General features: G+C 50.5%; 2 protein-coding genes across 3 annotated transcripts in view; both read left to right on the plus strand.

Moving 5' to 3' along the window:
• The window catches only part of LOC144119596 (neprilysin-1-like), a 44,827-nt gene that overhangs the window by 9,228 nt on the left and 22,189 nt on the right, over positions 1-13,410 (plus strand). Inside the window, exons 8-9 of the mRNA XM_077652172.1 lie at positions 721-1,032; positions 1,250-1,648. Coding sequence (XP_077508298.1) covers positions 721-1,032; positions 1,250-1,648 — 711 coding nt within the window. The remainder of the gene's footprint in view (positions 1-720; positions 1,033-1,249; positions 1,649-13,410) is intronic.
• The window catches only part of unc-104 (kinesin family member unc-104), a 182,824-nt gene continuing 171,573 nt past the window's right edge, over positions 2,160-13,410 (plus strand). The window contains exon 1 of one of the 2 annotated variants that reach the window (XM_077653716.1): positions 2,160-2,348. The gene's annotated coding sequence lies outside the window, so the exon portion shown is untranslated. The remainder of the gene's footprint in view (positions 2,349-13,410) is intronic. The other variant, XM_077653707.1, reaches the window with a different exon arrangement.

Raw genomic sequence — 13,410 nt, forward strand, 5'->3', positions numbered from 1 at the left:
TCCAGTTCATGTTCTCTGAGAATGCCCTCTCCCCCATTCCTTTGGGCAACGCCTTTTGGCCGTGAGCAGCCCTTGCTTTTAGTTTCGCTTTTAGTTCAGTTTTAGTTTCGTTTAGTTCAGCTTTTAGTTTCGTTTTTTTTAGCTTTTAGTTTCGAAACTTGAACAACATGGCGCCAGCTGGGGTATAGGGTTGCCACGCACAAGCCTCCTACTTCCTGTCAGATTTAAGGTTTTATATGCATGTGTAGTGTATGCATACATGACGTTTAATTTCGGTTGGGACAAATTTGGGTTGAGAGGAGCAGTTACCGAGATAAGCTTATGCAAGATATCCGTCTAGCCAGAGCTGCTCAGTATCTGTTTTGTGTAAAAAAAAAATGAACCTCCTGTATACTCTCATCTACTTCGATCCTCATCTCAACCTTTCTTCAGAGGATGACAACAAAAAAATTAATCATATACTCCCTTTCAGCGAATAACTCTCTTTGCACTTGTTTTTGTGTGCGACTGAATATTATGAGAGAAGTCGAACGAATGACGAATGAGCTTTTGAGTCCTTATGATCGACTGGCACGCAGCTTTGCGCACGTCAACGTTATATGTCGATCTGTCATCAAGGACAGTGTGCATCCTTTTTCGGACTGGCCAGAACCAGTCAGAACCTTGTTTCGAATGGCTACTCACTATTTACCTCGAGTTATGCCGGCGTCCCAATGGCAGGCACGCCCTGGGTCCCGGAGTAGATCCTCCGCGGACCGCCAACGGCTCCCTGGCGTCGGGCGGTGACGGCGAAGGCGACGAGGAGGACCTTCTTCGCTTCGAGGTCGCCTACGAGCCGGCTACCAACGAGCTGCGTCTTCACGTGGACGTCCTCGCGCGGCCCGTGTACAGCCACGGGGCGCCGCCTGCCGTCAACTTCGGCGCCCTAGGCGCCATCGTGGGCAGGGAGCTGACGCTCGCCTTCGACCGCGCCGGCGCCCTGGTCGACGCCGTCGGAGAGCCCAACCGATGGTGGTCCGCTGAGACTGAGCGGTGGGTGAACTTCGATGTATGGAAGGTGGCGTAACGGTACTCTGTTGCTCCTTCGTGAACAGTCTGGAACGTCTTCACAGACATTATTTACAGGTCTTTAAATTTAGAGACGTGGCAACCCAGAATACCTACAGGTGCCTTGAATAATACGTGGAGATAATGAAGGTCCCTTTGTCCGCCCACACGTGTTCAGATATGGTGCCTGTACGATTCGCAGGAAGTTCGAGATGCGCGAGCGCTGCTTCATGGGCCAGCTGTCACACTACGTGAACGACTCGGCCGCGGCCCGCAAGCTGCTGCGTCGCGTTGTGTCGGTCAGTTCGGGTCTGCGGCTCGCCTTCTTCGCCCACAGGGGGCACGAGCTGGAGAGCGGCCGTCGGGAGACGCTGCGCGACGTCACCGCCCTATCGGGAGACCAGCTGCTGTTCGCCAGCTTCTGCTACGCGCACTGCCACAGCGTCGGCAAGCTGGGTGAGGTGCTGGACCTGCGCTTCGGACGGCACACTCTCGGCGAGCTACTCTGCAACGTCGCCGTCACCAACATGCTCGAGTTTTCCGCGGCCTTCGGTTGCCCCGACAACGCTAAAATGTCCTCCGCCGCCAGGTGCCGCATCTGGTGAGGCGAAGATAAAGGCGAAGAAGGAGGGTGTGAATCGTGCCGCTGACGTACTTGGCCATCGCAGCTTGCCAACGGCAGGTCTTCCTCCGCCTCGCGCTGCTTTTTTTTTTTTTTTGCGCCGAGGGGAGTAATCTGCCTTTATTAGCTTTTCTTAATTTTATTTTGTATTGTTTTATCGGCTCGCTAAACGAGTCGTGTTTCTGCATATGTGACTGTACTGTTGTGCCTTCCTCACAGTGAAGCTGACACTTCTTGCAAGATACGCGTTTCTCTGAAATTATGTCTATCTGAGATTTCCAATCTACGGTTTAAATAGCGGATTAATTTATTTGTATTGTTTTATCATCGTCAAAGAGCATATCAATCAGTTGACTAATATGTAAAACCTAAAAAAACCGAACATGCGGTTTTGGCTCGCGAAAGTAAGCCGCACCGTACGAGTTTTCGTGCGGTTTTCGACTTGCAGCGGTTTACCGGTTTAGTCATCCGCCAACACTGTGCACACAAAAAAGAAAATGGCGTTGTTTGCGATGTGAAGACTGCTTGTGTGCGCCAAGTTTCGTGACATTTTCACGGATCGCGATGTGTGCGCGTTCGTGTTCACACTGTGGGTGGTCCAAGTCACTTTCGTAAAGTCACCGAGCAGCGTGGTCAATCCGCCTGTGGGTCTCATTCTGCTAGAGGCCGCGGCGCAAAGGTATGAATGGACTCGGTTCGTCGTCAGCTGATCGCCGCGACACACCTGTCACCGAGATGCGGAAACGCTGCTTTCTTAGAGTTAATGCTGCTTGCCGTCGACACACCCGGATGTGCAGCTTTAAATGAGGCGCGGTTGCTAATGGCGATGTTTTTTTTTCATTTCAATGCTCGTCTAGCAACTAAACTCGATCGAAACCTTCGTCATCGTGAGTCTACGTTACCATGGTGACTCACCCCTGCCGAGTACCGCTCTCATGATGGAAAGCCAGTTTTAGGAGAACGATTATTTGCGCGCGCATTGCGTAAGTGTACAAATATATGTGCGTGATGTCGCTGCCTGCTCGTGCTCTACGGCGCTTGCTTTTTTCGCGATTTTCCGTTTAAACACTTCTATTTATTACATGCAGTATTACGTACTCCGGACGCCACGAAGTTTCTGCGCGCCAAGTGCTTTTGAATTAGTTAAGGAAAAGGTTGTTAATCACTACAATGCCTAGTTATTCTGTTGTGCTGATTAGCCCATCATTTAGACAAGCCGGATGTGAACTACTAGTCGCGTATTCCCCGGAGCCACTTGTAGGTTGCATGCTGCTTCCCAGCTGTGCTTGCAGCTGTGTCTCGTGCTCACTCGGGAGACCTTTCTGGCGGTCTGCCAGACGGCACTGATGCAATGCGGGCCGTGCAATGACACGCTACGCCGTTGTGCATTTCGCAAACTTGTGCGTGCGAGCACCGTATAACACTGTCCGAGCAATGTTCTTTGCCGTCTTTTCCTGTGCGCATCGCAAATATTGTGAAGGCGCCGCTTCTTTCCGTACCGTTTCCGCGTACATCTGGGTGTGCAGAACTTGGCCATTTTCCTTTTGCTTGTCGTAGTTTCCGCAGGGTTGAGTGTTGCCTTTGTAATCGCTCGAAATGGACGAGGGGCAGTCAACATGATTTTCTTATGTAAAATTTCTGGCTCGTGGGGGGGAAGGGGGAAGGGGGGGGGGGGGGGGGCTCTCTCCCTTAAATCTGCCTCTGAAATGGACCAAGCCATGACTTTGTTTCCTTGTTTCCTGGCAGTCTGTGTGCTTTTTCAGCCTGCTGCTGGCGGCATTTTATAATGTAGCGGTTGTCTGCATGAAACTGTAGCTTGTTTATTATATTCTACAGTGCCTTCCGTATTAGTAATTTTCGAAAAAAGTGGGATTGCCGAGTGGACTGAGACGCCTCACGACAGCAGGTACGTTTATATTCTAATAACGAGACGTGTAAACACAAACCTTGACACTAAGTTCACCACAGCCGCCGAGTGTTCGGTGTGGCTCCAAACCGCCGTCGAACTCAACTTCTGCTGTTTGGTCACTGCCTACGATGGGAACAATGTGAGCCATCGCTCCCAGGTGCTTGAGTAGAAAATGCGCTTTTCACATTCTGCGATGTTCAGATACCGGCCTAGGAAGTGTGACTGCACTGATTTTTTTCATCTATACCCGTCACACGCACACAAAAGCATAACTGGCTTTCAATGTTTATCTCGTGTGACTCAACGTTGATTCCAGCCAGCCAAGTGAAGGAAACTGGTGCACTGGAAGCAGCCGCGCCATCGATAAGGCGCGTACGCCAGATAAGGCCAGATAACAACTGCGCTGCCGTCATTGTCCTATAGTGCTGTTGCGTGAGCGCCATTTCGCCGAACGCTGTAATCGTCGTTTCAATGCATGTAGCAGTTGGCCGCCTGCCTCATGGCCAAACACGGTCGTTCACCCGCGTGTTTACAAACACGTCGCTTGTGGTAGAATGCTAATCAGGTACACGGGTGATATGGAAGAGTTGTTATGCCTCTTAATATGCGCTTAATTAAAAATTTTCGGTATGTACTGCACCTGGCCCATGCCGTGTTTCTGCGCAAATGAGCGAATTTATATGTCTAACGCGTATAACGTGTTTTAGCTCCACCTTTGCAGTTTAGTAGCTCATGCATTTAACGTCCCAAAGCGACTCAGGCTATGAGGACGCCGTAGTGAAGGGCTTCGGGAATTTCCAACACCTGGGACACTCTGACGTGCACTGACATCGCACAGCACACGGGCCTCTGGAATTTCGCCTCCATCGAAATTCGGCCGCCGCGACCGGGATCGAACCCGCGTCTTTCTGATCAGTAGCCGAGCGCTATAACCACTGAGCCACCGCGGCGGCCCCACCTTTATAGGCAGGTCCATTCGTTCTCTGGTCGTACGCGACTCTTTAATTTACTCATAATTTAATGGGTTTTTTGTTGGTAAAATAAATGGCGCGAAAAATCCGTAATAAGGGAACAAGTCCTCAATATCCCGATTTATCGAAATGTAGCGTTCTGCCGCCCCCCTCTCAAGAGAGAAACTTTGGGTGAATATCGCGTTGGCTCCCATTTTTTCGACGAAAATGTGCGCGTTGCATGTTTTTCAAAGTGTTGCATGTTTTTTCTGGTCTCCAGAGAGAATTGAGACGCCTTTCGAAAAACGAAGACTTTATTCATACTTTCAATGAATGCTGATGAAGTTTACGAACACCACACCCGGCACCCAACACCATAGCTCCCACATTTTTTACAGACTCCCAAGGCGCCTGCAGAGCCTACACGAGTGGCCGTTCCGCGTTCTGCGCCGCCATCTCCAACATGATCACGCCATCATTTGTGTCCCTGAGCTTGCAGGTCTCGATGGCAATATTAGGGCCGACTCCCTTCCTCCACAATATACCTATACCGAGCGGGGTCCCTAGGTAGTTACACGCAGTGACCGAACGCTCCGCGAGTTCTATCTTGGACGATGAAACAACTGGACGCCCCACTCCAATTGTATAGCGAACATAGTGCTGAGCGCGCGTGCTTTAATTCCTCCATCATAACTAATCACGCGCACAAGCTGGACGCATTTCTTATTGTGTAAATAGTTTGTGTATATTAGCTCTCCCCCTATCCCCTCTTCCTGTCCCCTCACCTCTTTCATTTCATTTCTCCATTCTGCCTGCTATCCTTGTGGTGCGGAGCAGCTCAGGTGCTTCAGTATTGATGGAAGATGCCGAGGCTAGCAAAATTTTTTCCTTCCTTTTTATTATTCTTTTAATAAAAATCCGTTACTTCTACAAACCAAGCGGGGCACACTGCCTCAACTCTCTTCCCCCTCTCAACACATTTTTCAAGCCCGCCTGGACATCCTCCGCCTAAATAGGTGTCTCTACCCCCCCGCCACATAAGAAACTTTCCCCGGAGGACTCCTACCACCTTAGACGCATCCAAACACTTGCTTTCCCCAATCTCCACCACCTACTCCGCATTCACCCAACATTATACGCAGATACATGTCCTTGGTGCGGCGAAATTTCCGCACTCACGCACATTACATGGACGCGCACTTAAAGCCGCCCAACGCTGCGCTGGAGCATTGGGAGGTGACGCTGGCCAGCGGCACCCTGGAAGACCAGGAGGCGCTAGTCGCCATCGCCAAAGCGACGGCGGAAGCCACTGGAGTCTGGGACTGAGGACCCCACCCACAATCCGCTCCGGTCTTCTTTTTTTTTCTTCAGTAAAAGTTTATTCTCTTCGTGAGCCAATCCGAATGACTATACTGCATCCAGATAGAACCCGACACCGTTCTACGCTTGATCCGCCACAGACACCCTTTCCTACGTGGTCATTTTAAATTCCCTGCCTTTTGAGCAACTTTTTTTTTAGTATATATCACAGCTGCTGTTCTTACGCTGCTGCTGCTGTTCTTACGATATATTTCAATTCGCAGGAGATGAACACGAGTTTTCTGACGCGATTGTCTGTCGGACACAACTCAGGTTCCTGCATTCTTGTATACAAGTAGCCATTATTGCCGGACGGAAAGAATCCACTGCTCACATCCCGAAAAAAACTTTGTCCGTTCCGTTCCCTTCAGGTCGCTGCTTATTTTTACTGTTTTGTGGAGGTCGTCTTGAGGTGCCGAACTTTCTTCTTGCCTTCGCGTCACTATCGGCAATCAGCGTTTTCCTATCGTATACGCTTGGATGGTCCTGCAGACAGTGATAAAAACGGGATGGGTTTGGCGCTATAGCGTCAATGGGTTAATGCCACTATAAATGAAACTGGTCCTTCTCTATATACATTCGTAGATCGCCGAGAGTTTTTATACCGCCCCTGGCGCAGTGGTGAAGCTGTTGAGCGATGCGCCACACTTCTGTTTAGCATACTGCAACTGCAACTCCGAGTTTATGAACGCCGAAATCGAATAAATAAGTACGGAGAAAGCATTTGTGGCGGGAACCTTTGAAGTGCAGACATATCAAGGCGAGCAGTGAGATCTCCGCCAGCCTGTCCTCGCTGACGGATTGAGATAAGGAGGCGCTTTTTATGGGGACCCCGTGACTGAACAATGGGACGGCTTTTGTGCTCTCACTTTCCGACCGTCGTATCTGAGATGCGTAAAAGTTGCGATCTCTCGGATCGTTTTTATCGCGATTTTCGTGTTTTATAGTGAAAACTTCAGGTTTAGTTTTAGTATTTCCTTTTCTTTTTTGCTTGTGGGCAGCTGCTGCTGCTTTGTATACTTGTAAAGAAGCTTCGCAGAGTTTTAACAGTTTGTAGACCTCAAGCCAGAAAGGTTTTTTTTTTATTTTTTTTCGCTTTCCTCATGGGAGTAGGTAGTGCGTGGAGAAACAGTGGGGTGGATATCAGGCAGGCGACTGAGTGGAACGCGCAGAACGCGCGCTCTGACACACTATAACCTCTTTCTCTTCACTCTTCTATTCTCACTATTACAAAGATGTATTTTAAATCGAAAACGCAAGGCATTACGCAGATACAGCCACGTTATAGTCCCGCCGCTTCATACGCCTCTTCCTCTTGTAAATGCTGGTTATCATTAAACAGGGAGTTGAGAACCCTCCTTTTTTAGGACTGTACTCCGGTGAAGGAAGACAGGTGTGACGCGCAACACAGTTCTACAGTTTCAGTTAAGCTAAGACGCATTTGATTTCTAGCTTAGGTCCAGTAACACGTTCGCTTTCTTGGTGGCCGTCCAATGTGCGTTTGAAAATTGTTTTTTGTGTGGAAAGGAAATGGCGCAGTGTCTGTCTCATATATCGGTGGACACCTGAACCGCGCCGTGAGGGAAGGGATAAGACAAGAAAGGAAGAAAGAGGTGCCCGTAGTGGAGGGCTCCGGAATAATTTCGACCACCTGGGGATCTTTAACGTGCACTGACATTCGCACAGTGCACGGACGCCTTAGCGTTCCGCCTCTATCGAAACGCAGCCGTCGCGGTCGAGTTCGAACCCGGGAACTCCGGAGCAGTAGTCGAGCGCCATAACCACTGAGCCACCGCGGCGGGTTACCATTGTGCATTGAATTTAACCGTTACAAGAGCGCGGCAGCAGCAAATCAGAGCTGCACGAGCAGTCTCGGGTTTGGCCGCCTCCGTGGCGTGCTCGACGCGGGGGAGATAGCGACGACACACGGTCACGGTCGACGAGAGTGAGCATGTGGGCGGGTGGGCAGGTTGGTAACGTGTGATGGATTAAAAAAAAGAATTAAGCGGCGCGGAACAAGCGCGGACGAAGGCAGAGACGACGCAGTCACAACGCTAACCAATGCGTAACTGAACGTGGCTCAGGCGGGCGAAGAGAAATAATACAGGACCACGGTGTAAGAATTAGGCGGACTGTTTCGTGGCCCTGCGTGTGTTTATTCGTATCGTTTTTTTCACGAATGTACGCATTAAGTTTCCCTATCGGAAGCCAAGATTCTGGGACCGCGGTGGCTTCTGCCTTTGTCGGATAGAGACGCCATCGAGGCCGTCATTAAAATTTTGAGATCCACAGGCTTGATCACCAGGCCGTAGACAAAACTGTGGCCACGAAGACCACAAAGGTCGACATGTTTCATTCACACAACTCAGCTCTGTCTCTCTTTCTCTTTCACTCCCATCATACCACCGCCCCTTAGACTTGGGGTTGTTGGTCATACCCTTCCCTTCCAGTAGGGTGTAACCTCGGCAGGAAGCCCCGTAGAGGGCCATTAGGCTAGCCAACAGGGCATTGCCCGGTTCACCTGTCTCCCTTTTGGCTGTCTGCAAAGCGTTGTAGCGCAGCGTCTGTGTGCCTCGGCCTTTGTGCACTGTTTTGTGCACTTCCCCTCTTTAGGGAGGGAGGGAGGGATCCAGGGGAGAGACGGGCGCTAGACTGTTGCCTCAAGCAAGTTGTAGGGAGGTCTGTTGTGGAATGGGGAGACCTTCTGGGAAAAAGGGGTAACGGCGCTTTGCCACGTTACTTATATTCTTTCGTCTTCTTTTTTTCTCCCTCATATCTCGCCTAGCGCACGGGAGTCTTGCCCAAGAGCGGGGCGTTGACCTCGTCGTTCACCTTTCGGCTGAGCCGCGAACCGCGTCGCGGTGACCAAAAATCTTTACTTCGTCCCGGAGCTCACCGGTGTCGCCCGCCGGGTCATCTGCACGAAGTCCCGTCAACCCCGGCACGACTGTATGTTCGCGCTGGAGGTTGACTTTCGAAAGGTAGAACACATTGTTCGGAGGGAAGCATTGGCGCGGACCACGACGTTGCTCGTTGGCGCACTTTGAGCGCGCGTGTTCCGTGTTAACGGCCTCTGCAAGCTAACGCTATGTTGCGATCTTGGCGTCTGTGATCGTTGTCTCGCACCGTGTGTTGTCTTATGTTCCGCCGTGTTCTAACTAAGCAGCTCTGTATGTGCAAATCCTGCAATGTTTGGTTTATGCTTTATGGAGGTTTAACGCCCCAAAGCGACTCGGGCTATGGAGGGACGCCGTAGTGAAGGGTTCCGGTTATTTCTACCACCTGGGGTTCTTTAACGTGCACTGACATCGCACAGCACACGGGCCTCTATAATTTCGCCTCCATCGAAATTCGACCACCACAGCCGGGATCGAACCCGCGTCTTTCGAGCAGCCGAGCCCCATAACCACTGAGCTACATCGGTAGTCAAACCCTGCAATGTGCTGCTGTAGGGGTTCTGCAGACATCAAATGTATACAGGAGAGTTTGTCTACATTTGATGTCTGCGGAGCCGCAGTCATTACAGATTATGAGCATATAGCTGATATTTCTCAAACCTTCGTAGGTGGAGAAGAATTCCGAATTATTCTAAGTTACTGCTCAGAGTTTTACCTTCCGGCTGGAGTCAAGATTTTTTTTTTTAAAGTTCTGCAAGTTTAGGTGATCATGATGCTGGCTAGCTGGTTTGTCATGACTTGCGTGAATTCATGGTAGCAGACGCTGAGAGCGAAGGCATACAAACGCAGGCGCAGAGCCTGTGTTTGTCAGCGCCGCCTGCGTTAGTTTGTTCGTTTTTGTCTCTTCGTATGCGCCGCTATATTCATCCACGCGATTTGTACAGATTTGTAACGCACTGCCGTGGTGGCGTTGCGTTCAGGACGATTTTAGCTCTGTTTACTTTCTCGTCAGGGGATCAGCAAAGAGCATCGGAACAAACTAAACGTGCCCCGGTAGCACAGCGCCGCCGGTATGTGATCTTTCGGAGTCTGCGTGCTCTTCGGAACCCAGTAACATGTCGCACGTTAAATCGTTTTGTACGGGCCGCACGTTTTCCGAATCGTTCATGTAACGTCAGGTCGGCGGTTCCAGTGCACTCACTGGGTTCCAGGGAAGTCAACGAGTGCGTTGCCCCGTGGCCGTTTTTGTAAAATCCGCTCGTTGCCAAACGCCGTTTTCTTGTTGGACAGTCAGTGCGAAGGAGTGTGACGTTCCTGACAAACGACCTGTGACGAAACGAGTCGAACGCCACAAACGTATACGTCGCGCAGCTGGCTATATTTCTCACACTGTTCACTCGCTGCTCGACATCTTGTTACTATTGCTGTTGGACGACGCTATACACACGGTCATTTATCTTCTGTACTGGGCTGCGGTGTGGTTTTGTTCTTCTAGTACCCGAGCTTCTGTGCACTGCAGAAACACGGCGTACTTCGACGTCTTTCGCGTAGGTACAACTGGAGAAGCTTGTAAAGCGTGGCGCGCTGGAAAAGGTGTAGCCAGATCCGCTCATAAGAATTCTGTAGAGGTAAGAAGAGCAACTCCGTTTCGTAAAAAAAAACACGCATCGTTCTTTACACCGACTTAGGTTTCTTTTTCGTCTTTTTTTGTGTGTTCGTTCTTTCCTCTCCAGCTGCAGTACCGGACCGCGCTGCGCCGTTCTGTCGCGTATGTGGCAGTTGTGTTCTGTCGTCGTCACGGCGTCCTGATTTATTGCCCGCGCGTGACTCGGGGGGCGAACAATAGCGCACTAACGCTCACGCCAGCCGGTGGGAAGTAAGGCAGGGAAAATCTAAAGGTGGGGGGGGGGGGGCAGAATCGAGGGATTCATAGCAGGAGAGGGCTTAAGAAGGGGAGGTGAAAGGGTGGGGGGAGGGGCACACTAGGCACACGTATTATCCTCCTCCATCCATCATGTCTGCGGACTGTCGCCTGCCGTGCCGCGCCTCCCCGTTGGGCGCGTACGTGTCGCGTCTGTGTACACACACGCTCGCGCGAGCGACGCGACGCCGCGTAATCCGTGGCGTCGGCCCGCGGCTGTTCCGCCGCCGGGAAAGCGGATTTCGCGGAGGATTATCCGTCCCGGAATGCGCGCCGGCGGACGTCGGGGCGATTATATGCGCGGAATCGGCGCGACCGCCGCCGAAGCGGGCACGTGAGTCGGGGGAAATAGACCGGGGACTTTGCCGGGATTACGGAGCCGTTCGTGGATCGAAGTGCTATATCGGTATACTGTACTCACTGAGGAGTCTTTTTGTTATTACCGATTTATGACTGATTTGGAAGCGGATTTTCGGGGCGTGTTTACGCTTGTCGGTTGAGCATTTATTTGCTGGCCTATAGCAGCGCTGTATGTGTGCCGAAGAGGCAGCGTCGCAGATTTGTAGACCCGACTGTTTTGGGCTGACGCGTGAGAACAGAGCCGATCAGCGAACATGACGAGAGGCGTCCTTACCGCTTGTTCACACCTAAAAGGAGTATTGAAGGTTTGCGATACCCAGTGTCGGCACTTGTGGCTGTAATCAATAGACAATTCATCTTTGAAATGTTCTTTTGTTTTGGGGCCATTATTTGTAAAACCCACCGTACTGCAATATAGTTGGAAGCCGTACCTAGTGTTAACTAGTGGTTGGCTGACCATAAGACACGTAAATAAACAAAAAAAAAACGTTGATGTAGGGACCAGGATTCGAAAACAGCGCTACGCGTCAGCCCGTGGCATGGATGCGGTAAATCTTTTATTCTATACAACATTCCGTCCTCCTGTCAGCACCCATTTTCAGGATCTTCCTTCAGTAGTTAAGTGCGCGTTCGGTTTTGCTTTGGCTGGAATTTCAACCTTTTCTCATTTTCTTTGTCGCTTTTATTGACTTTTTTTTTTAAAAGCCCTGGCGTTGTTCCTATGCCCCTGCACCGTTCGAAGTCAGTGAATCCGAAACAGCGGGTGCATGCCGACGCAGTCGTTATTTTTACAACACTGAGCGGCAGTATGGCCGAGCAATAGTGAAGGAATGAACTCCTCAGCCCTCGCGTCGGGTCTGCTACTGCTTTCAGTCGTTTGTTTTGCTTTTTTTATTCATCTCTTTTGTTTAATTTTTGTATTTCTTTTTGTTTTTAGTGTGCCGTCCCCGTCCAACATCCTGGCGAATTCAGCCGGTCTTCGTCTAAGCTTATAGCCTCTTACTTTATTCGTTCGCCAACATTCAGGCTATTCCATAATATAATACGCCGTCTCTCGGAAGAAAAAAAAAGCGTGACGAGTTAAGCAGGTAAGCCTCCGTGGACCTACAGCGCGCCCGCCCCCATAGTTGCGTATCCTCCTCCAAACGCGCGCCGTTCGGGTTCTGGTGTTTGTTTAACTCTGTGAAGTTCTAACAGTGCCAATAGCTGCCCCGGACCTTCCCTGTGCGCAGTTAAAGTTCACAGTCTGTGCGGCTCCGCGTTTAGAGCGTAAACTCCGTTCAAGACGAACGTGGAGGTATCGCGGGAACTTGTTGGGCTTATCAAGTTATAGGCTCTCACTCCGTTGTGTTTGTTTGGGGAGATTTCATCGAAATGGAGTAAATATTTAGTCGGGAAGTAGCTTCAGCAAACGCCCGCTTCAGTGCAGACATGGATCCCGCGGAGAGGTATGCCTTTTCATCTAATCTGCCCCAGATGGGAAAAAAAAGTCTATGGGGGAGAGGGAAAAATGCTTTCTTCAGTACTTAAGGTCCCACAAAGATGTACTTTCTTAGTAGATAGGGCTTGCTACACTCTAAACAGAAGGGAGTAAATAAGGGAGCGAGCTGTCCTCCAGCGCACTTACTCCCTTTTTACTCCTACATAGGCATATTCGTGTTTAGTGTGTGGATTGTATCCATGGTGCGCATGCGCAGAAGGCAATTGCTCAGTTGCGGTGACGTAGCGATCTTTGTGCGCTTTCCGCTGGTAATAATAATAATAATAATAATAATAATAATAATAATAATAATAATAATAATAATAATAATAATAATAATTGGTTTTTGAGGAAAGGAAATGGCGCAGTATCTGTCTCATATATCGTTGGACACCTGAACCGCGCCGTAAGGGAAGGGATAAAGGAGGGAGTGAAAGAAGAAAGAGGTGCCGTAGTGGAGGGCTCCGGAATAATTTCGACCACCTGGAGATCTTTAACGTGCACTGACATCGCACAGCACACCGGCGCCTTACCGTTCTTCCTCCATAAAAACGCAGCCGCCGCGGTCGGGCTCGAACCCGGGAACTCCGGATCAGTTGCCGAGCGCCCTAACTACTGAGCCACCGCGGCGGGTCCGCTGGCCGTGTGAAAACATGGCGGCGCTCTTCGATGCGGCAGCCAACCGCTCCAGATGATGAAGCTCCCGTCAAGCCGTTTACCTTCTGCGTTGTCTTTCTGGGCATGCCAAAGTCTACTCCACGTGACGGCCGAGACTCGGCCCTTCAAATTCAACGAAATTCAATGCGCCGCGTGTTGACGCGCAGAGAGAATGTTTATCGAGTCGTTGTTTACAAAAGAGGGTGAG

The sequence above is a fragment of the Amblyomma americanum genome, chromosome 2 (assembly GCF_052857255.1).
Source record: "Amblyomma americanum isolate KBUSLIRL-KWMA chromosome 2, ASM5285725v1, whole genome shotgun sequence".
Classification (NCBI taxonomy): domain Eukaryota; kingdom Metazoa; phylum Arthropoda; class Arachnida; order Ixodida; family Ixodidae; genus Amblyomma; species Amblyomma americanum.